Source organism: Erythrolamprus reginae, chromosome 3 (assembly GCF_031021105.1).
Source record: "Erythrolamprus reginae isolate rEryReg1 chromosome 3, rEryReg1.hap1, whole genome shotgun sequence".
Classification (NCBI taxonomy): domain Eukaryota; kingdom Metazoa; phylum Chordata; class Lepidosauria; order Squamata; family Dipsadidae; genus Erythrolamprus; species Erythrolamprus reginae.
This window is the reverse complement of record NC_091952.1, coordinates 31,325,879-31,350,698: the sequence shown is the minus strand read 5'-3', so window position 1 is coordinate 31,350,698 and position 24,820 is coordinate 31,325,879. Positions and strand designations below refer to the sequence as shown.

Below are 24,820 nucleotides of genomic sequence, written 5' to 3'. Positions count from 1 at the left end.
TACCTATCTACCTATCTACCTATCTATTGGATTTATCTGCCGTTCAACTCCAATATAAGAATTGGAGGGGGGGGCAATTATTGCCATTACTATATTTTTGTTGTGGTTGTTGTTTCATTTCTACTATTCCATGTTGGTTGGGGAAATCTGGAAATCCCCTCGTCATAAAATTGCCAAGGTTGAGAAATATTGCCAAAGGATCTTTTCTATCCAAATTTCCAGCTAAGGAGAAAGAAATTTAGATGGAGCCACAGGCTTCCATAGGAGCTCCGCTGTTTTAACAATATTACAGTTCGCAGCACATCTTTCCTTCTCAATGTACAAACTTACTTCCCCCAGGTGTTGATATGTGCACAGAACTTGATCATGGCTGCCAGCACACTTGTGTCAGTATCCCAAGCTCCTTTTATTGCCAGTGTAAACCAGGATACAAACTTAACACAGATGGAAAAACGTGCTCAAGTAAGAATAATAGATTATTTAACTGATGGGTGAAATTTTGAAACCATGTTGGGACCACTCGCAAAGTTGTTTTTCTGCACTGAGGAAAAACATTTAACTATTATTCTGGTATTTGGTTTCCAGTTTTGTTTTATGGTAATGGTTGTGGGGCCTGTTTATCGTAATTGGTTATGGGGGCTGGTACTTTGCAGCATGCTAGCTCCCCTTTTGCATTTTTATTAAAAAATATCTAGATCAAGTGATTGATTGATTGGATGGATGGGATGAGATAGATGATTACTGATGCAAATGATAATCTGCTGGGAGCCCCAGAAGTGTGTGCGTGTGTGTGTGTATATATATATATACACACACAATTAATAGTTATTGATTAGATATTAGTTTTGGTACCGAACTTAGTGTTCATAGAAATCAGTGCTCATGCATGTACAGTATCCTCCAGCTAGTTAAATAAACTTGACCATTTTTTTTAAAAAAACCCTGTGGTTTAGAGACAGGTGTCATTGGATGGAGCTGGTTTTATGCTGCGTCATACAAGAAGTAATCAGAAGCTATATCATGTGGAAATTTTATCTGATGCTGCATTTCTATGAGTTGTTTGTTAATGAAAATAGCAAAGGGAAAGTCAGAAGTGCTGTTTACAGACAGAAATAAATTCTTACAGCTAATGTGAAAGTAATAAACTAGAACATATATACATATGTAAGGCATTTTTTCCTTCTTTTGCAAAACTGGAAGTGGGTTCTCTGTTTAGCTTTCCCAGTAGCAAACACTCTTCCGGGTTTTTTCTCTGAAGTTCAAACTCTGAATTCTGTTTTACTCCTGTAGTCATTGATGCTTGTGCTAATGAGAGACATGGCTGTGAGCACCAGTGTGTTAATTCACAAGGTACTTTCATTTGCCGTTGCCGGACGGGCTACCAGCTTAACCAAGACAAGAAGACCTGTAGCAGTGAGTAAACTCTGTATTGCTTCAACAGATTTAGAGAGAAATAACTAGGATGTGGGGGTACACAGTGGGGTAGCGAAAATGGAGCTCCACCCCAGAGCACCCAATTTGCACTGAAAGATTTATTTGTTTGTTTGTTTGTTTGATTGATTGATTTTTATGCCACCCTTCTCCTTAGACTCAGGGTGGCTTACAACATGTTAGCAATAGCACTTTTTAACAGAGCCAGCATATTGCCCCTACAATCCGGGTCCTCATTTTACCCACCTCGGGAAGATGGAAGTCTGAGTCAACCTTGAGCCGGTGATGAGATTTGAACTGCTGACCTGCAGATCTATAGTCAGCTTCAGTGGCCTGCAGTACAGCACTCTACCTGCTGCGCCATCCCGGCTCTAAATGATGTTGAAAGCAAATGCAGGGTGTCCTGCATAAGCCACAGCCACAGTGTGGTACTAAAGATTTTGGTAGCCCTTCACTGGAAATAACTACAGTGGTACCTCGACATACAAGTTTAATTCGTGCCAGAGCCGACCTCGTATGTCGATCATCTCGTATCTCGAACAAATGCATTAAGATTTGGCTTTTCGCGCGGAGATAACTGGGAAAAATGGAATTCTTGCGCCACCTAGTGGACGCTCGGCTCGTATCCTGAATTTGAGTTGGGGTGTCAAACAGAAATTTTGCTCACGTCGCAGCTCGTAACTTGAATTACTCACATGTGGAGCAGCTCGTATCTAGAGGTACTACTGTATTCTGAAACTGCCGTTGAAATTTGGGTGGTATGGGAGTGTTAATTTTCAGCAAGGACATGGCATAATGAGAATGGTCACTCTTTCCCTGCAATGCTGGGATCTTTTCTGTCCTCATTAAACTATACAAAAAAGGAGAATCTGTGAGCCCTTTGATGTTGTTGAACTAGAATTCCCAGGAACCTCAACGCTGCTGGCCAAGTATTTCAACAGCAATGTTTTAACAAAATTAAATTAAATAAATTAAACAAACAAACTTCTGGGATATCTCAAGCTTTCCACACTGTATTAAATATATTCTTCTGTATTTTATGCCAGTGTTGTTTGATGTAAAAGAAATGGAGCCATCTTACAGGAAGGCAAATGTTTGCAGCAAATGCTGGATCTTGAGTCCAGCCATTGGGTTAAATCAACCATGCAGATTGTTTTATTGCATATGTGGTGAAGTCCTCTAATGGTTTATTTCTTTTTTTCAGTGATCAATTTCTGCAATTTCAACAACCACAGTTGCCAGCACGACTGTGTTAATAAAGTCAATGGATATCATTGCCGATGTCGCGATGGCTTCACTTTGCAGGCAGATGGCAAGACGTGCAAAGGTACATTTCATATATGATTGGCTGTGTCTTTGTATGCTTTAATCTATCACATGTAGCACACACTTAAATTGGCCATATGATTCTGTCTGTGGAATTAGACTAGCAGAGTTGTGCAAATAGTAACCCACTCATTATGAATATGATTCTGATGCTATAGATTAATAATAAATGACTGTCATACAAAATATGTTCTTTGAAAATTTGGAGTATTGTGAAACATTGTGAAATATTTTATTTATGTATTTAATATGTCACCTATACAAAATCCCTGTTAGAAATAATCTTTTGGTTTCAGGAGATGTATCCTCAATAGGTTGATGGTGTCGCGATGGATTTTTAATTAGTAGACTCGGCAGGCAGGAATCAGGAGTAAAAACAAACTTTATTTAGTAAACAGAATAAAAATGCATTGTGCCAAGAAGCGGCACTTTATCAAGCTAGCGGAACATGGCTGAACACACAGAAGAGTATACAGTGGTACCTCGAGATACGAGTTTAATTCGTTCCGGACCTGGGCTCTTAAGTCGAGCAGCTCTTATCTCGAACGACTTTTCCCCATAGGAATTAATGTAAATAATTTTAATTGGTTCCAGCCCTCAAAAAACTCACAAAGTTAGTCTAAATTATGCAGAAAGACATGTTTTTAATGAAGAAATGTACATGTACATATAAATGAATAATGAAGTTTCTTTCACTTAACTTGTAAACTTTCTTAAACTTTTAAATTTACATATGTTCAACTTCTCTGCCACCCAATCCTGTAGGACAGAGGTCCCCAACCCTTTTTGCACCAGGGACCGGCTTTAAGCGATCAAGAGAGGAATGGGTGAATGAATGGACGGAGGGTGGGAAGGAAGGAAGGAAGGAAAGAGGGAAGGGACAGGAACAGAGGAAGGAAGCAAGGAAACTTATGAAAGGGGAGAGTAAGAGAGGAATGAGTGAAGGGAGGGAGGGAGGGAAGAAGGTGGGAAGGAGAAAGAAAAGAAGAAATAGAGGAAGGGAAGGTAAAAGAGAGAAAGAAAAAGAGCAAGAAAGAAAGAAAGAAAGAAAGAAAGGGGGAAGGGACAGGAACAGAGGAAGGAAGCAAGGAAACTTATGAAAGGGGAGAGTAAGAGAGGAATGAGTGAAGGGAGGGAGGGAGGGAAGAAGGTGGGAAGGAGAAAGAAAAGAAGAAATAGAGGAAGGGAAGGTAAAAGAGAGAAAGAAAAAGAGCAAGAAAGAAAGCTGCAAGCCCCCCCCCCCCCCGAGCCCCCCAGGCCGGCTGCAACCTTTTAAAACACACGCGCCGCTTCGCAGCTGTCTCCTGAAGCCGAACGCGGAAGTTAGCGTTTGGCTTCAGGAGACAGCTCCTTGGCGCTTGTATCTCGAATTTGGGCTTGTAAGTAGAACAAAAATATCTCTCCCCTCCCAGCTCTTATCTCGAGTTGCTCTTAAGTAGAGCAGCTCTTATGTCGGGGTTCCACTGTAGATTGAAATGTGCCTGCTTACGCAAGCAGACGGATGTGGCGTGTAGAAAGGATAAGGATTGTGGGAGTGATGTAAGAGGGGGTGTGTGATCAGAGGGAAAACACACATTAACTCTTTAACTACTGAATGTCTCTGTTGGCTGGCAATTCTCAGTGTGACACCCCTTCTTTGGTAGTCATCAGGGACATTGGTTCACATAAGGCACATTTTCTCAGAGAGGTATTCGTGTTGGTCAGCTGGCAGTGGTTTATTCAGCACGTCAGCGATCTGTTCATTTGTAGGCACATATTGTAGTTTCACGAATCCTTGTTTCACATATTCTCTTGCATTCTTATATCTTAAGTCGATGTGCCATGAACGGGCTCCCACATATTCAGCTTCAGCAATGAATTTTACTGAAGTATTGTCCTCCATAATAACAATTGGCTTCATTGGATCAGCCCAGATACTATTAATGAGAGCAGAAACATTGATTAAATCATTACAACAGTCAGAAACACAAGCATATTCGGACTCAGTGGAGGAACAAGAAATAAATTTCTGCTTTCTAACTTTCCAATAAATTGGACAACCATTCAAAAACATTATAAAACCAGAAGTACTTTGACGAGTTTCAATGTCACTCGCCCAATCGGAATCTGCATAGCAAATCAATTCAGGATACTTGTTGTGTTCTGGTTCCAGGAACAACTTCATGTCCATCGTGTGCTTCATGTATCTGAGCAATCTCTTTATGCATGTCCAATGAAATGTAGTTGCGTTGCCTACGTGTCGTGACAACAAATTCACACTAAGTGAAATGTCGGGTCTTGCCCAACTGCTAATGTATAACAGTGACCCAATGACTGAGCGATAAAGTGTTTGGTCCTTAAACAAATGACTATTTTGGTATGTCAACTTGTAAAAGTCTGTCTGCATTGGAGACCGACATGGGCGCGCATCAGCCATGTTGCATTGTTGCAAAAGTTGATCAATCTTGTTTGCTTGTGAGAGGCTAAACCCCTTCTGAGTTTTCTGAATCTGAACTCCTAAGTAATCGTGAATGTGTCCTAAGCTTTTCAGTGTAAAGTGTTTTTCCAAACCTTTTGCAAAAATCTCACTCATGCGTTGATTTGGACCAATGTAAACAATATCATCAACATAAACAAGAACAATTTCATAAACATTACCCTGCCCTTTTGTAAACACGCATTCATCAGAGTCGGACTTAATAAAGCCCATTGAATTTAGCTTGTCAATTAGACCTCTATGCCTCATTAAACCAGATTGTTTCAATCCGTACAGACTCTTTTGCAGGCGCCAGACACGTCCTTCCTGGTCCTGGAATCCGGGTGCACCTTTCACGTAGATTTCTTCATCTAGATCAGCATTCAGATAGGCAGTTCCGACATCGAACTGGAAAACTTCTAAATTCAGGGCAGCGGCAGTTGTTAAGGCGATTTTGACACTTTCATTTCTGACAGTAGGTGAATAAGTATCGGTGTAATCATCAGGAAAAGTCTGAGCGAAGCCTTGTGCTACTAATCTTGCTTTGTATAGTTCCTCACCATTTGGCTTTCGCTTAATTCTGTAGACCCATCGTGTACCAATAACTCTTTTGTCGTCTGGAGGGTCAACGTGTTTGTACACCTTAAGTTTCTTTAAACTGTCAAGTTCAGCTTGCATGGCATCATACCATTTTTCTTGTTCAGGTTCAGGTAAATGTCTTATTTGATGAAAGTTATCGGGAGGAAGTAAAACATTGTTACAAATAACAGGAAACAGTTTTTGAGCTACTTGCGCTTGATATCTCTAAGGAGGAACTCCTTTTGTGGTTCTCTTGGAACGTCTTAGAACTGTGGTCCATTCATTTTGATCATATCCGTCTTCATTTACATCACTAGTAGCATCATCTGCGACTGGTGAAGACTGTACATCTGGAACAACTGGAACATCTGGAACAACTGGAACATCTGGAACAGCCATCTGAGAGTCAGGTTGCGCTGTACCTTGAACATCTTTAGGAAAATAAACTGAAGTATCATTACTGTGTATTCTGGACAATTTGTATCTTCCTCAAATTTAGCTGAATTGGAAACAATAGCTCTGTAGTTAGAGTCAGTAAATTTGTAGTACTTGGAACTTTCATCAAAACCTATAAATCTCAGTCTTTGTGCCACTGGACCGCCCTTCTTTCTTTGAGCCAGTGGAATGTTAACCATGGCATACAAGCCAAAAATGTGAAGGTTTTGAATGTCAGGTTTCTTCCCATAGAACATGTGGTACGGAGTTTGTTTTAAAACACTGCTCCAAGTACGATTAACAAGGTAGTTTGCATACCTTAGTGCTTCGCCCCAGTAAGCATTGTCGAGATCAGCGTCTTCTAGGAGACAGAGATACGTAGTCTGTAGAACGCCTTGGCATCTCTCAACAATCCCGTTGTGCTGAGGAGTGTAAGGGGCTGAAGCTTGGTGCCGTATTCCTTTGCGTCTCATCCAGTTCTGGAATCGCTGAGACATGAACTCACCACCACGATCACTTTGGATTCTTCTGATACGGACACCGAATTGATTGAAGACCTTTGCAGCAAAGTCTGTAAAGATCTGAAACGTCTCTGATTTCTGTTTCATTAGATACACAAAACCATATCGAGAAAAACTATCAACAATTGTTAAGAAATACTTATTGTTACCCCTAGTAGGCCGAAATGGACCGACAATGTCGGTATGAACCAAATCGAAAATGCGTGAAGACAAACAAAGGGCATGCTTAGCAATGGGGGAAGCTTTTGATTTAGATTTGTTACAAACAAAACAATCAAGATAAATTGGACAATTACTATCGACTTTGAAACCGTTCACGCACTCGGGCATCTTGGATAAAACATCATATGAGGCATGGCCCAAGCATCGATGCCAACGGTGGATGCACCTGGAATGAAAAGGTTTATTTGTTAGTACAGGTTTAGCATTTGCAACATTATGCGGAACACCTTGAGATTCATTGGCTTTATGAGCCTCTGATTTTATAATAGCAGCAGGTTTTCTCTCTGAGCCTGCGCTTTCATGGTTTGGAACGCTTATACTTACATCTACCAGTGAACGAAAATTTGGCTTCAGGTAGAAAACACCACCAATCGGAGTGGCATGTGCGACAACAGTTCCATTTCTAATAATGTGGATATCATAGTTCAGGAGCATAGCTTTGTAGCCTAAGTCTTGGTTTAGGCGATGAAGGCTGAGTATGTTGCTTTCAGATTTTGGAATGTAGAGAATGCGTGGAATCATCTGGTCTAGTTCATCTATGTAGATAGTTCCTTCTCCTTCGACTCGGGATAGGTTATTTGAGAATCCATACACCTCCTTTATGTTAGATTCATGTAATTCAGTAAAAAGTTCTCTTTGGTGAGTAATGTGAAAAGCAGCTCCACTATCTAAAGTCCATAAATGTTTTGTGCTGTACTCACAATTTGAATCAGGAACATTTTTAAGAAGCACGGTATTGATTGTAGAGTGTGATTCGCCTTCGGAATCTCGTTGAGCTGATTTGGAGTTACTGGGACTCCTGCGTTCCAAATTAATGCCTTCTTCTTCTTTTAATGGCGTCAAGGCGGAAAATTGCTCTTGAGTTGCAGCCGGCATCTGTTTCTGTAGTTGAGGACGTGGTGCCAATAATGGCTGAGCCGACTGAAGTAGAATTTGCGCTGGTTGCACGGATGTAGCAGGAACTTGTGGTGGTTGTACCTGTGATAATTGCACCCCTTGACTTGGTTGGGGTATTTGTTGCAAAAATGTCTGTTGAGGTACAAACCTTTCTTTGTCTGCAGAATAGAATTGTTCTGCTGAAGCTTCTTTGTTCATTTGGAAATCTAAAAAGAAATCCTCTTGGCGCAAATCAACATTTTTCTGGCCATCTAAATTTTCTGGTGACCAGTATTGCTTAAAATGGTCACTGGATGACGTTTCTGAACCTTCTGGCAATAAAACAACATTTTGGTGCAGTTGCATAATTTGGCCACTGGGTGGTGCTGCACCTAGTTCCTTGAATGCTAAGGAATGCGTGACCTCATCAGACTGTCTTTGTACAGTCTCCATTTTCTTCCTTTGTTCTGGTAAACCACATATTTCTTCTTGGCAAAACATTAACTGCAAGCTTATTATCTTATCAAGTATAATCTGTTTTCTGATCAATTCAGTACTATATGCATTCTTCTCTAGCTTCAATTGTAATAAAGATTTCTGCATCATATTAATTTCAAGTCTCAAATTATTTGCTAAAACATTTGCAGTTTGCACGTCAATACATTGTAAGGAGGACTGGCATTCTTGTGAAGCTAGTTCGGAAAGCTTTATCAACACCTGGTTTTTATTAACTTTGAGCTCTGGCAGAGCTTCAAGAATATTTGGCATTTCTTCTAGCTGATAAGAATTCAAAACATTAGTTTGCTCGCTTCGCTCAAGACTCAAAACATTTTCTGTGTCTTCGATACAGCATTTTAAATTAGCCTGCTTGCTAAGTTCAAGATTCAAAACATTTGTTTTCAAAGAGCATTGTTTTTCACAGAGAAATGCTTTTTGCTTTTCAGAAGAACTGGTAATATCAGGGACAGTTTGACTGTCTCTCAATTCTGGCAAATTCTCTTGCAGACTAGGATTTATACGTTCAGTTAAAAGAAGCAGATTAGGAATTTCACTTATCTGTTGCTTTGAAGTGAAGTTAGGTAGCTGTTCGGCTGAAATTGTACATCTTTCTGTAGCAGCGTCTGCATCTGCCGAAGCCTCCATGTTTGTAAATCTTCTTGCAGGCATTTCTGCCTGATTAGTTTAAAAATAAACAAACCATCCTCTGCTGCCATGTCGCGATGGATTTTTAATTAGTAGACTCGGCAGGCAGGAATCAGGAGTAAAAACAAACTTTATTTAGTAAACAGAATAAAAATGCATTGTGCCAAGAAGCGGCACTTTATCAAGCTAGCGGAACATGGCTGAACACACAGAAGAGTATAGATTGGAATGTGCCTGCTTACGCAAGCAGACGGATGTGGCGTGTAGAAAGGATAAGGATTGTGGGAGTGATGTAAGAGGGGGTGTGTGATCAGAGGGAAAACACACATTAACTCTTTAACTACTGAATGTCTCTGTTGGCTGGCAATTCTCAGCGTGACAGATGGTACTTAATAATGGTATTATCACCACTCCATGCCTGGCCAGAGATGTTGTGGAAATCTTGAACCAATGTCTAGAGCCTCTGATGGATTGAGTGGAAAGAAACGAGCACTAGCAAGCTGGATATACTGTTTGTCTTAGAATTCTGGGTTTTTAAGAAACCTTGGTTGCAGGATTAGCTTAGGTGGGGTCTTCCTTCTTCTGAAACTGCAGATCCATGGTCTGGATTAATCATAGCATCTGCTTGAACATCAGATAGAAACTATGGCTATATGTTTGCCCATCTTTAGCTGGTATGCCACTTATGTCCTCCCGGAAGTACTGGATCATATCCTTACCACCAAATATTTGGACTGTTGGAGTGTGCTTTAGTTGGTGCCACTTTCAAAGGCAGTTCAGAAGGTAAAACTGGTCCAGAATGGAATGATTATGTTAGCTGATGAAACCTGCTAGTCAGAATAACACCTGAACACCAGAATAATACCTGCACTGTTTGTTGATAGGCTTCTGGGTCCATTTCAAAGTGCTAATAATTACCCATAAAGCTCTCTGTTGTGATACAGGTTTTATTAGGAACCATTTTTCTCAGAATGGTTCTGTCTATCCTGTGAGTTGACTGAGAGAGGACCTGTTTCTATGAAAGATGAAGGAAAGAAGGCAGGTCTTTTCTATAGCAGCCCTAGAAAAGCTTCTCCTCTCTCCCCTCCCTTCCTCCCCTCCCCTCCCCTCTCCTTGCTATTTAACCAGGTTTTCAGATTAAAATTTATGGGTACAGTATTTTATCATTTATATTTTCAGTATGATTTTAGCGGACAGTAGTGGTTGTGTTGCAATGATTATGTTATATCATACATACTGCCCTAACTTGTCTAAGCAGATGTTATGGCTCTTTGTAAAATGAATAAAATGTAGGGGACACTTTTGTACAAGTGACAAGGCTTGTATGGGATGTCCCTTATCATCCTCTTAAGAATATGATATTTCAGCATTACTTTTAGTTACGGTGGCTCCATTTTCTTGGGGAAAAAATAAAAATCAAAAACAAACTTTGGGGGAAAATATCTGAACCTGAAAGAAGTTCAAGAGCATAAGAAAAATAATGGTTTATGTTTATAACTTTGCTTTACAAAGGAAAATTCAAGAGCAAAACTGGGAAAATAAGTAATGACACAAATTTAAAGGACAACTTTCTGAAATAAAGAATATCTTTCGTAATAAAGGACACATGGTCCCTTTAGATGAACCAACCTGGATATTTGTTAAAGATCTTACTCATGTTTATTTTTGAAAGATATTTGAGAAAACCAGAAATAACAACAATAACAATAACTTCTATTTATTACACTGCACAAGTCATTATTCAACCATAATGCAGCTATTTCACAATCTGACTGTGGACGAAGGCAACTGTAGTTTGGCACATATAAAGGTTCCCCTATTTGGCAAAATATATTTTCTGAGTGATGCATTACATGCTTCTTATTGGTATTTCAGCCAATGATCTCTGCAATACTGTAGAGCATGGATGTGAATTTAAATGTCTCAGTACGTCTGGCTCTTACCATTGTGTCTGCCCAGAAGGTCAACAACTGCAAGCAGATAAGAAGACCTGTAACAGTGAGTATCAAGTTCTTAATAAAAAGCTTGATAAAAAGCTCCTCCAATGTATTGGGTATTTTCCCCAGCTAAGCATCTCATGAAAAGTAGCCATAGAGATGGCTTAAAAACCTACGTCATCTTGACAGTTATATTTCTTTCTGGAGCTTACTGGATGTCCCAGAGTAAGCACCATGGCTTTGAAGAAGAAAAAATGCATTAGATTGAGAAATGCTTTTAGGATTTGTGGTGAAAGAATGAAAGGACTACTTGATCCCCTTATAATCTGGCAGAAAGCTTGGGCATACAATTCAATGAAGGGACATGCAAACATTTTGATGTATAAAGCACATTCGATATATCAGCCTTGGCTAGAGTTAGAGACAGATATAGTTCCCATGCAACCCCAAAGGGTTAGTAGGAAAAACAAAGCTTGATCTAATATGAGCTAGTGTCTGAAAGAAAGTCAGACAAAATTCCAGTGATTTGGATGCAGAGAATCTGATTTAAATTATGCCAATGGTATTTAGAGTCCTTTTTATTTAGCCACCTCTGTGAATGAAAGAGGAACTGACGTGAGTGACTATTTTGGCTTTACATGTTCTGATTGGATTGTGGTACAGTGGTACTTCTACTTATGAACTTAATTTTTTCTGTGACCAGGTTCTTAAGTAGAAAAGTTTGTAAGAAGAAGCAATTTTCTCCATAGGAATCAGTGTAAAAGCAAATAATGAATGTGATTGGGGAAAACAAAGGGAGGGTGGAGGCCCTGTTTCCTCCTAGGAGATTCCTAGAGAGGCCCCACAATGGCTTCTCCCTGCCTCTTCCGGCCCTGTTTCCTCCTAGGAGATTCCTAGAAAGGCCCCATGGAAGCTTCTCCCTGCCTTTTCCGGTTACAGTTTCAGAGGCTCTGATTTGTAAGTGGAAAATGGTTCTTGAGAAGAGACAAAACAATCTTGAACACCCTGTTCTTATCTAGAAAAGTTCGTAAGTACAGGCATTCTTAGGTAGAGGGACCACTGTATCACGATCTTAATCCCTTTGGCATATGTGAACTTGCCTGATTTACTGAGAAGCTGGTGCCCTATGGTAATTAACTTACTTCTAGAAAGGTGAATTTGAACAACTGCTTAACAGTGAGTAGGCAAAGGAACAACCTTAACTTCTGTGACAAAGAAACACTCAAAAACATCAGAAGCAAAAATACGGGTAGTCCTCAATTTATGATCACAATTGAGACCAGAAATTCTGTTGGTAAGCTAGCAATTGGTAAGTGAGTCATGCCTGGTTTTTCAACCTTTTTTGCATGGCTGTTAAGCAAGTCAGTACAGTCATTAAGTGGATTGTGTGATCACTAAGTGGAATCCAGCTTCCCCCATTGACTTTTTGTCAGAAGCCAACAGGAAAGGTTTCAGATTATGACTACATGATCCAGGGATGAAATGCTCCCAGTTCACTTGTGCCTGTCGATCATCGGAGAGCCAGTAGCAAAGGGAGTTTGAGACTCTGCCCACCTACCCAGACACCACCATTTGAGTTCTTTTACCCATTCTCATGCACAGAACATTTTGCACATATGCAGAAGTTAAAAGAACTGAAATTGCGGTGTTTGGGGAGGTGGGCGGAGCCTCACACACCCTTCGCGAGCAGCTCTCTGACGACCGATAGACACGTGTGAACAAGGATCATTTCACTCCTGACATGATCCCAAGACATTGCAACAATCATATATACATGCTAGTTGCCAAGGTCTTGAACACATGACCATGGGGATGCTGTGTCAATTTTTAAGTGCAAAATCTAGTTGTAAGTCACTTTTTTCAATGCCATTGTGGCTTCAGACAGTGGCTAAATATGTGATTGTAAGTCAAGGACTACCTGCAGGTCACCAGAATCCAAACATGACAATAATTCATGTTGTGGCATCATGATGCAAATCCTACCTTTGATTGTTGTTATGGTTGGTGCAAGTAAATGCCTACGGAATTTGCATTATGACATCCTGATCCACCTTTCATCTCAGCCTTCTTTGCTGCTTCCAGGGACACCCACAAAAAGAAGAAGCAATTGCTTAAAAACGAGGCCTTGTAGTAGGGAAAGGCATGAAGGACCGCAGGCATTACATTTTTAGTTCCTATAAATGAATTAAGCAATTGCAGGTCAATTAAAATTTCAGGTCATTTTATGAACAATAATTGTCTCCAACCTGCATGCTACCATTCCTTTGAATGATAACTTGAGAGAGAATTTCCAAAGCTTTTGGGGGCAAGAAGTACAAGATTGGTAGGACATTCTCTTTAATCTGTAGCAGCTATCTGCCAGGGGTTCCCAGGGAATTGTCTTTCTTTTCTTTTTCTTTCTTAAAGTCAAAATCAAAACTGCCTCATCTCACCTTTTTCCCCCCCCTGGGCAATAGAGTGCCACACAGGCCACATTGACTTGGTGATGGTCATCGATGGATCGAAGAGTGTCCGTCCTCAGAATTTTGAGCTGGTGAAACAATTTGTCAACCAGATAGTGGATTTCTTGGACGTGTCCCCTCAAGGCACCCATGTGGGGCTGGTTCAGTATTCTAGCCGAGTGCGCACTGAGTTCCCACTCAACAAATTCACAACAGCAGATGATATTAAGGAAGCTGTTCGAAGAGTGCAGTACATGGAAAAGGGCACCATGACAGGCCTGGCTCTCAAGCACATGGTGGAACACAGCTTCTCCGAGGCAGAAGGTGCCCGGCCTCTTTCTCAGAACATTCCCAGGATTGGCCTGGTCTTTACGGATGGGCGCTCTCAGGATGACATCTCAGAATGGGCTAGAAAAGCAAAAGAATCAGGTAAGTCAATTCATGGAAAATGTGATAGGGAAAGCAAGTAGGATGCTTGGCTGCATAGCTAGAGGTATAACAAGCAGGAAGAGGGAGATTGTGATCCCGCTATAGAGAGCGCCGGTGAGACCACATTTGGAATACTGTGTTCAGTTCTGGAGACCTCACCTACAAAAAGATATTGACAAAATTGAACGGGTCCAAAGACGGGCTACAAGAATGGTGGAAGGTCTTAAGCATAAAACGTGTCAGGAAAGACTTAATGAACTCAATCTGTATAGTCTGGAGGACAGAAGGAAAAGGGGGGACATGATCGAAACATTTAAATATGTTAAGGGGTTAATTAAGGTCCAGGAGGGAAGTGTTTTTAATAAGAAAGTGAACACAAGAACAAGGAGACACAATCTGAAGTTAGTTGGGGGAAAGATCAAAAGCAACATGAGAAAATATTATTTTACTGAAATAATATTTCTACTGAAACCAGCAGACGTGGTTGATAAATCCACAGTAACTGAATTTAAACATGCCTGGGATAAACATATATCCATCCTAAGATAAAATACAGGAAATAGTATAAGGGAAGACTAGATGGATCATGAGGTCTTTTTCTGCCGTCAATCTTCTATGTTTCTATGATATATTTGCATTGTTTGTTAGGTTCATATCTTGCCTTTCCTCCAGGAGCAGAAAGTAGCATATATAAATGCTTTCTGATTTTAAATTAAATTAATTTTTTAAAATTTTAAATTAATTTTTAAAATCAAATTTATTTTTAAATTAATAAATTAATAACAATTTTAAAATTAAATCAAACATTTAAATTTCCTAACACTGAGAACAATTAACCAGTGTAATGGCTTACCTTCAGAGGTTGTTGGTGCTCCATCATGGAGGCTTTTTGGGAGAGACTAGACAGCCTCTTGTCTAGAATGGTATAGCATCTCTTTGAGCTTGAGCAGGGGGTTGGACTGGAAGACCTCCAAGTTCCCTTCCAACTCTGTTATTCTAATTCTGATTCTTTTGTCCAATTTTCCTTCACATTAACAACCTTGCAAGAGTAGTTGCGCTGCGAAAGAATGACTGCCTCATGTGAGCCACCCCAAGTCTCCAGAGAAGGGTGGCATACAAATCTAATAAATAATAAATAATAATAATAATAATAATAAACCATTGAGTTTCCATGGCAGATGGTATAATTGTGCTTGGATCTGCCCTATCATAATGTGGTACTTTAAACTCTATAACACGTCAGCTCTTTCTATGTTTACAATGTATTTAATAGATTGCAACACTATTATTCATAATTGCACAGATGGTGGTGATATAGATAGTATAATAAATGGCTCTGAACTGGTTTAATCCATGAGAATACCTCCCAAATGGACACATTTTATTATAACCCATGACAGAGATATACTAAATTATAGCCTTCTTTTGAACAACAGTTTGATCACTAAGCTTGTGTGAAGTGGTTGGGTTTCACGTGATTGAGGTGCTTTGTGACATAGAAGCTGTATAGTTCTTAACCAAGTTATTTGCAATGCCTCAATCAACAGTTCCATTGCTCTTTCAACTATAGGAATTGTTTGGAATTCCTATCATCTCCAGAAGAGCTTAGAAATGATGCTTTATTGTTAGGCCTTAAAATTGAAGTATTTCTTGAAAGCTTTGCATAACACATTGATCATTTATCCAGTGGCAGAATGAATTTATCTGCAGGTTCCAGTGTCAGGACTTAATAAAATAATTAGCAAGTTACTATTCTCAGTGTTTCTATGTCTAACTTTCAAATATCCCAACCATCATTCCAGCTGAAATTTATGAGAGGTGCATAATATATCTTGCAAACATCAAGTAATGAAAGACTCAATTATATAAATTTGGACAAGCCTTTTTTAAAAATTTGAACTGGAAAATAGGATGCTGCCATTATTTTAGAACTAGATTGTCCAGCTGGGCATGAGATGGAATGCAACATCTGGATGCTCCTTGGACTCTAGTTCCTTATTCACCATGACCAGGGATGATGGGAGTTAAATACAACAATCAGTGGAAAAACTTGCCTCCAGAAGTTGTAAATCCTCCAACATTAGAAGTTTTAAAGAAGAGATTGGATAACTATATGTCTGAAGCGGTATAGGATTTCCTGTATTGGGTTGGACTAGAAGACACTCAAGGTCACTTCCAACTCTGTTTTTCTATTTTAACCAGATTTCAATCCTGATCTAGTCCAATGATTCCTATCTGGTATAAGTGTGATTCTCAGATATCTCCTCCTATTTTATTCCTTTAAAAGTAATAACTATGTTTATATTGATGGTGTTTCCTTATATGGATTCCATCTCTTTTGAGCCAGGTTTTTGTGGTTATTAGTCAATTTTCTAATTTCCTCATGTTATTGCCAAAGGAAAAATGTATAAGAATTTCAGATTACTGTAACAGTAAAAAACAACAACAACAACAACAACCCCGAGACACTGATATTGCTTTTTTGGCAGTTATTAAAATTGCAAGTGATGAAACAGATAGACAGCTCATGTTTTGTGGTTGAACCGAAAATTAAGGAAAATGTTTTTTTTCCCATTGCCAGTGTTAGTTTTGGATTCAAATTCCTTATGTCTCACTGAAGCTGATCCAGACTTTCTACCCTTGCTCCCCCCATCCTCTAGAATGGCCAAAAGCATTAAGTGTGACCAAGTGAACAGAGAATTCTCAAAGGAGCTGGCTCTTTGCATATGTCCAAAATGTGATAATTTGAGTCTGGTGATTTATATCTTGAGTGAGCATTCTGCATTGATTTGTTTTAAGATCTGTTTATTTATTTTCTTGGGTGTGCATTCCCAGAAGACGTATCCAAAGTTTTAAAGTGTCAATACTCCTTCTATTCTTCTTCTAACTTTCATTTTCAGAGTCTCAGGGGGAAGATCATTGTGTACATGATTCAGATCTTTGTAGATATGCACTTATTTATTCATTTAATTAATTTATACATCTGTTTGTCTGACACTGTGATCTCAAGTGGCACACAACAGCCATGATCTGTTCTATCGTCAGATCCTGGCTACACCTTTATTTATTTGTAAAATTTGTTGGTTACCCATCTTACCTCAGGGCAACTCAGAGTGGTAAAAGTCAATTTAATTTCTGCGTACCCATCTGTATGTATGTGTCACTTTGGTTGTTTGAAAATTATGTTAGCAATTGGGAAGTTGTTGGATGGATAAAATATTCTTTGCATCCTTTCTGTTTGCTAGGCCATATGGTCCATCTATATTTTCCTTCTTGCTATTCTAGCTGTCTTTAACCACAAGCAGCACAACTTGTTTTGCCAGTTTCAAATTGTACATGACTACCAAACTCACCAATGAAGGCAAATATGCATGTCCCTGGATAATGTTACAGAATCCAATCTGAGTTAGTCACTGGGACCAGACTGGATCCTGCAACTACTAAACTACAAAAGTCACCAGCCTTCTTCGACAGCTATTGGAGAATAAACCCGGATAATCATCATATGGAAGGATTGTTCATGAAGTCTAATTGATATTGTTCAGCTACAGATTGTATACCCAAGCCCTGTCTTTGCTATATCTATCCTGACTATAAAAGTCATACTGTTCCTTCTTTGCTTTTCATGCTCTGAATAATAAACAGTGTGGCATCAATTTGGCATCAAATGTTCAATTTCAGCCCATTTCAATTCACTGATGCCTGAGATTTCCTTGTGTAGTTAGTCCATATTTGAGTTTTTTAGCTTTCCTGTGTTCATGATTTTTACGTTCGTGTCCTCCTATACAACAATTCTCTCTTTGAAATTTAAGATTGGCCTTTCTGCATCATAATGTCAGCAATTTGAGATTGATAGGGCTCTAATTTAGTAAATTAAGTACTAATAAGTGCCATTAGTACTCCAAAAGGACCTCAACCTTTTCGCAGTAGCACCCAATCTGAAATGTTTATAATCTGGCACTTATATCATCAACTACTTTACAGTGACACTATTAAACTTATAGTATCCATCTATGTGAGGGGTTTTTGTTAGTGAAATAGAAGAACGATACACCAGTGCCTTTTCCCATGCATAATGAAATAATGTCTTTGCTATTGTCACTAAAGTGATAATGTTCCTATATTGCTGCTACTCAGTGTAGATGGCTGTTTGCTTTAGAATCCTAAGCAGTTGATTGTAAATTGAGGGCAACTTGATTGTACAAATAACCCCTATATTGTTTTGTCCTAATGGCAATTTGTCATTGTGATATCTATCCACAAGTCCATCCACACTGTTATTCCCCTCAATCTTGCCAGCCATTGTTATTTTTTCCCCAATACATCAAGTGTTTGTATTCTACAGTATATCCAAAGAGGGAATTTCTCCTTATAAATTATTGTCTCAGGGAAACAATTAGCCTTTATTTGATCCAGAGCCGATTTATGGTGTTTCCATGATACTCTTACCAACTATTTCCAAATCTACAATTGGAATATCCAAGTTGTTGTTATCTTTACTTTTCAAACACATTATTCATCTTTATCTATTCCTAAACCAAAGAAAATAACATTATTTACTATCTTATATTCTTTGTTAGCAGTGAATTCATTAAACAGGGTAGTTAATATTAGCATTGTCTTAATATTTAACATAACCTAGTCCTCCATCCTTCCAAGGTAGGTAAAATGATAACCCAGACTGTTGGGACCATATTCTGACTCTGTAAACCCCTTAAAGTGGATTGTCAAGCATTGTGAAGTGGTATGTAGGTAAGTCTAAGTGCTATTGCTATTAAGGCAAGATTTTCACCATTTTTAGATCCTTAATGAGCTCCTCTAAGCCTTTTTTTACTAGTTTGATATAACTAACAAACAAGCAAGCAAATAAATAATTTCTGAAGGATGAGGTATATGTGTCAGCTTTCCCCCCAATATGTTCACCCCATTTACCAATTAAGGTGCAGTTTAAAATAAACATTCACACAAATACTTCAATTTAAAGACATTAGCATGTGTTTCTAATCCACTTAGAATAGATGCATATATGCATGTCACAATATATGCATTTATATATAATGTTTAACTATGCTTAAAAGCATTTTTCTACATTGTTTTGCCCTGTAGGGTCATATTTACCAGGGTTTTGGTTACTTGTTTGTTAAAGAAAGAACAATGAAAAAAAAAACATTTTTCCTCCATCCAAGGTGAGCCTTGGTGGGGCAGTGGTTAGAGTGCAGTACTGCAACCTGACTGCTGGCTGCAGTGCACCAGTTCAAATCTCACCAGGCTGAAGAATTGACTCATCCTTCCATCCTTCCGAGGTGGGTAAAATAAGGACACAGACTCTGTAAACTGCTTAAAGAGGGCTGTAAAGTACTGTGAAGCAGTATATAAGTCTAAGTGCTATTGCTATTTTGAACTGTTTCTGATATCTGTGTTGCAACACTTGCACATCACTGTAAAAGGGAATGATTCTAATAGCACCTGAATAAGCTCTCTGTCAGAAGACAAGAGGTACAATGGCATTAATGAGCAACTCCCCAATTTTCAATCCCTGACACTGGTCTGGGAGCTGGTGAAGAGAATATTTTTTTAAAAAACCTGGCTAGGCTTCCATAAGACCATATTAAAACATGTTAGTAGAAGATGCCAGTATTTGTCAATTCTCTATACTTAGCAAAATTTAGCTACTTTTTGAAAAATCAGTGCTGTAGATAATGTGAAGGGGCTCCCATTTCCATCTAAACCACAAGTTAAAGCAACTGCAATCCAAGAATCTGTTACGGTGCTTTCAAGAGTACAATATTTGACCCAGTCATCAGTTTCTAAGTTAATTCGGTCAATATCTTCATGTCACGGATAGGACTAATTGTCCTATTGAGGCTCAGATGGTCCAAAATCCCAGCAGATACAGCTGCTTGAATCCTTCAAAGTCTTTTGAGTTTTGATTATTGAAACAGCCAGCATTTTGGAAGGAAGATGATGGTAGAGATTGTGAGCTAAGAGTGCAAAGTGGACAGACTTTGTGCAAAGATTCAGTTTTCTATTTCCTCCTAATGGTTGTGAGAAGGAAACTTGATTTTATTTAACTCTTTGTTCCAGTGGCTGTAAAAACAGAATTAATGGTTGACTATAGCTTGAAGCACCAGGCTGCTGTTCTGCACTTACTGTTCTTACTGTATGTTGATGGATTTGCAGGAATCGTCATGTTTGCAGTTGGTGTTGGTAAAGCTGTCGAGGAAGAGCTGAGAGAAATTGCTTCTAAGCCAGTGGATCAACATTTCTCATATTCAGCAGATTTCAACACCATGAGTCATATAGTTGACAATCTCAAACTCAGTATCTGCCCAGGTAAGATATTACAGCTTTCAGTATTTAGATGACATGTTTCAGTAAAACCCAGGAGTAGCTTGTCCATTTTGCATCTTGGTCTATATGTTGTTCTAACTATCACTCAAGATCCAGGTTAGTTAGCATAACAAAAAGAGGTTCTAATCTGAAGCAGCAAAGAATTGTTTATCAACTTGCCTCACACCATAATTATAGCCTTGGGCAAGTCTTATTACATGTACTTTATTTTATTTTATTTATTTATTTCTTTGTCCAATATACAATACATATGGAAGAGAATAGACATTAAGTAATATATATAAAGATAGAAAGTAAAGAAGAAGAGAAGTAGATGGGAGGGAGAGAATATATATGATATAAGAGATAAGGAGAGAATATATATGATATAGATAGATAGATAGATAGATAGATAGATAGATAGATGATAGATAGATAGATAAGGAGAGAATATGTATGATATATAAGATAAGGAAAGACAATTGGACAGGGGATGATAGGCACATCAGTGCACTTATATACACCCCTTACTGGCCTCTTAGGAACCTGGAGAGGTCAATCGTGGAGAGTCTAAGGGAGAAGTGTTGGGGGTTGGGAGTTGACACTATTGAGTCCGGTAATGAGTTCCACGCTTCGACAACTCGATTGTTAAAGTCATATTTTTTACAGTCAAGTTTGGAGCGGTTAATATTAAGTTTGAATCTGTTGAGTGCTCTTGTGTTGTTGCGGTTGAAGCTGAAGTAGTCATACATACAAAAACACTCATCATTAAATGTATTTCAGAGTCCTTAAATAAGCACAACAACTTTATGGTTTTAAACTATGATTTATTACGCATATGGTTGAAGAAGCCCATGGTTAAAATAAACCAAACTTATTATTATTATTATGTGTGAACCCTCCCAAATGGGCCTATTAGATCGATTTATATAAGGTTGTTCTAGGGTTTGGGGGCCTCTGGTTCATGCATAGATGTCTATGTTTCTAATTAATTTTGTTATATTTCAGAGGAGGGCACAGGAACAACTGAAATCCGTAGCCCATGTGAATGTGCAGCTCTCGTACAATTCCAGTCAAACACTATTGAAATCCTACAAGACCTCACCAATAAAAATATCCTTTAAATAGTGTAACTTGCACAGAATGTGTGATTGGAGAAATTGGGAAGTTTAAATAGGAAAGTTGTTCAAATCTACCTTTCTAGCAAAATTTGATCTTTTTACTTTGAATGTCTGCAACTTTTTTGAAAAATGAAGATTTAGGGAACCATTCAATAAACTATATAATAAAAGTAAAAAAATGTATGCTAGATTTCTAGGAACTAATACAGCAAGTGTTAGTGAGCTTGCAGTGTGCAGCAGCTGCCAAAAAAAGCCAACACAGTTATAGGCTGCATTAACAGAGGGATACAATCAAGTTCACTTGAAGTTGCTGTGGCCTAGAGCTCCTGGCTCACAGTCAGGAGGTTGTGAGTTTGATCTTAGGTAGGGGCAGATGTAGGGTTTCCTGCTTGGGCAGGGGCTTGGACTAGTGACTTGCAAGGTCCCTTACAACTCTATTAATATTAAGTGTTAATACCACTTTATAATGCCTATAAGGCCACACTAGGAATACTGCATTCAGTTTTAATCACCATGATATAAAAAGCATGTTGAGACTCTAAAACAGGGGTGGGCAATTAATTTTGCCATGGGGCAAATTGGGATGGTTTTAGAGTTCTACCCAATACTGTAAAGACCCAGACCCTGGCCTGACCTAAACACCCAGACCCACCCTACAGACCCCTAATTGTTTGCTTTACGGCAACACGGTGCACCACAGTCACTGCGCTGGAGTGTTTGCGTGGTTTCTGTGCTCGGCTGCTCTCAGTAGGAGGTTGGAGTCCACTCCAGTGTGAGGACGAAAGTGCTCACCGCATCTGCCGGGACTCTTCCGGTTCCTGCTTTCCTCATGATTCATCAGGAAAGCAGGAACCGGAGGAGTCCTGGCAGATGCGGTGAGCTCTTTCATCCTCGCAGTGGAGCGGACCCCGACTGCCGCGGACCGGTCACAGAGAGAGGGCGGGCTGGTCACAGATGGCGGGTGGGCCGGATGCAGCCCACGGGCCACCCCTTGCCCAGGTCTGCTCTAGAAAGAGTGCAGAGAAGAGCAGCAAAGATGATTAGGGGACTGGGGGCTAAAACATAAGAACGGTTGCAGGAACTGGGTATGTCTAGTTTAATGTGTTCCAATATCTCAGAGGTTACCACAAAGAAGAGGGAGTCAACCTCTTCTCCAAAGCAACTGAGGGTAGAATAAGATGCAATGGGTAGAAACTATTCAAGGAGAGAAGCAACTTAGAACTAAGGAGAAATTTCCTGACCATTAGAACAATTAATAAGTTGGACAACTTGCTTCCAGAAGTTGTGAATGCTCCAACACTGGAAGTTTTTAGGAAGGTGTTGGATAACCATTTATCTGAAGTAGTGTAGAGTTTCCTCCTAAGCAGGGAGTTGGACTAGAAGACCTCCAATGTCCCTTCCAACTCTGCTGCTGCTGCTGCTATTTGAGGATTCAGTGGATAATGGGTTGAATATAGTTTAGTGCTTACCAGGTGTGGGTTCTAACTTACTTTGCTACCAGTTCGCTTCCTCCTGCGTCATGTAGCATGCCTCAAATACTCAGCGCCAAAAAGTAAAATAATTTTTTTTAAAAAAAGCTGAAAACAAGATGCCGACACATGTGCAGTGCCAGAAAGTCAGTTTCTGTGCATGCACAGAATAAGAAAACCCTGGAAAAATTTTTCCCCCAAAATTAAAAAAAATGGCCACCAATCAGCACCAACCGAACCAGTTCCTTGACATCATTGTGATATCAGTTCCTTGACATCATTGTGACATCAAGCTAGCAATTTGCTACCAGTTTGGGCAAACTGGTCCAAACCGGGAGGAATCCACCCCTGGTGCTTACACACAAAGTGCAAACACATGATGTGTTTGCACTTTGAGGAAACCTAAGGATTGTCTGACTTGCAGCTGAGATATGTTCCCTGCCATTCAACATTGTATCTTCACATTATCTCTGTTTTGGCTTCCTTAATGCAAGCACTTGCTCAGATGATGGCGAGACTCGATCAACTGGAAAACCAGATTGCCAACAAAAAGTGATTGTCATGAAAAGACACCCTATATTTTGGGCAAAGAAATTTCCTGTGCTTCACCCTTGGCATATCCAGAGTGGTTTCAATGGTTATCTGCCCAAGAACTTAAGTGGAACACCTCTTCCTCCAGATTGTGTAAATTATTAAAAAAATATTTTTCATTTTTGTCCTTTTTGGTAAGATGAGAAGTTGAGATGGAACTCTAATGAAACTGGTTGAATTTTGGTAGGTGGACATTTCAAAGAAGGAAAAGGAAGTGAAATATATAGTATCTTCAAGAGCTACGGGGATTATTCAGTAATTATTGATTTTTTTAAAAAGGAATTTGAACCCAGAACTCTTGATTTGCAAAATGAAGCAGGAAGCAAGAAATTCCTTCCTTGCTAAATTATATTTTCAGAAGAGACAGCATCACTGTCTAATGTTCCCAAACAAAAGAATGTATTGATGATTTTCTAACTCTACTTCATTGTGAAGAGCTAACCCTTCAGATTCTTCCTAATAAACAGCTTTTCTTACCCAGGAAGATTCTACATCTATTATTGTTGATACTACAATTCCCAGAATTCCCAGTTAGCATCTTATAGTTTGAACACATCTGAAAATGTCCAGAGCAGGGAGGGGGAGTCTTGAATAAAACATTATGTCTCAAAATACTTGCTTTTGTGAGTGGATATTTATTTAAGGCAACAACTAAAATGAGTTGGTTCAACAATTGAACAAAAGAGCCTCATTTGGACATATTCTAGGTCCATCCTGACTTGGACAGAATTGCTGAAGAATTTGTCATGATTTTCCTTTAAAAAAATTCAGTGAATTCTTTTAAAAGTTCTGTATGTGTCTGCATATATGTATGTACCTTTGTTTCTAAGAGAGGGCAGGGGTGATCATTTTTCTAAATAATTGTCTTTTTATTATATGCAAATTTTAACTTGATAAATAAACTTGTTATTGATTTCTTACTTCTTTCTATCTTCTTTGCATTAGAAATATATGAAACTAATTTATATTTGAATAACTCTCTTTCCCTTCCCTCCAATTACCATAATTTACATATACAGTGTTCCCTCGATTTCTCAAAAAATATTAATTAAAAAAATACTTCGCAGGTTTTTTTCTATACCACGGCTTTTCCCGCCCGATGACTTCATACGTCATCACCAAACTAATAATTTTTGCAAATAAATAACAAAAAAAAATTATTGTTAATAAATAATTATGTTTATAAACATCAGGATCACTAAGTGTCTTATTCAATGTTAAGTGCCAGTAATAATGGTGAGTAAATGGTTGTTAAAGGATTGGGAAATGGTAATTTAGGGGTTTAAAGTGTTAAGGGATGGCTTGTGATACTGTCCATAGCCAAAAATGGTGTATTTACTTCCGCATCTCTACTTCGCGGAAATTCAACTTTCGCGGGCGGTCTTGGAACGCATCCCCCACAAAAATTGAGGGAACACTGTATAAATAATCTGAAAAAAAGTTTCAGGGTCGGCATAAAGGACATCTTTACTTCAGCAAAAAAATAAAAATCAAATCCATTCCTCATGCATCCA

The 24,820-nt window shown here is 39.0% G+C and overlaps 2 protein-coding genes across 2 annotated transcripts in view; one reads left to right on the top strand and one right to left on the bottom strand.

Moving 5' to 3' along the window:
- The window catches only part of MATN4 (matrilin 4), a 28,453-nt gene extending 4,227 nt beyond the window's left edge, over nt 1-24,226 (top strand). The window contains exons 3-10 of the mRNA XM_070744715.1: nt 340-462; nt 1,291-1,413; nt 2,636-2,758; nt 10,864-10,986; nt 13,382-13,795; nt 19,976-20,128; nt 21,134-21,238; nt 23,213-24,226. Coding sequence (XP_070600816.1) covers nt 340-462; nt 1,291-1,413; nt 2,636-2,758; nt 10,864-10,986; nt 13,382-13,795; nt 19,976-20,128; nt 21,134-21,238; nt 23,213-23,271 — 1,223 coding nt within the window. The 3' untranslated portion in view covers nt 23,272-24,226. The remainder of the gene's footprint in view (nt 1-339; nt 463-1,290; nt 1,414-2,635; nt 2,759-10,863; nt 10,987-13,381; nt 13,796-19,975; nt 20,129-21,133; nt 21,239-23,212) is intronic.
- Nucleotides 4,121-9,200, bottom strand: LOC139163724 (uncharacterized). Its single transcript, XM_070744716.1, has 2 exons — nt 7,294-9,200; nt 4,121-4,673 (listed from the first exon to the last, which is right to left on the bottom strand). Exons 1-2 carry the CDS (start codon nt 9,010-9,012, stop codon nt 4,662-4,664), a joined length of 1,731 nt encoding a protein of 576 aa, XP_070600817.1. The 5' UTR covers nt 9,013-9,200; the 3' UTR covers nt 4,121-4,661.
- Nucleotides 24,227-24,820: the final 594 nt, after the last annotated feature.

Bases quoted from the DNA above. Each gene is read 5' to 3' on its own strand.
- LOC139163724 (XM_070744716.1), bottom strand. From the start codon at position 9,012: ATGCCTGCAAGAAGATTTACAAACATGGAGGCTTCGGCAGATGCAGAC.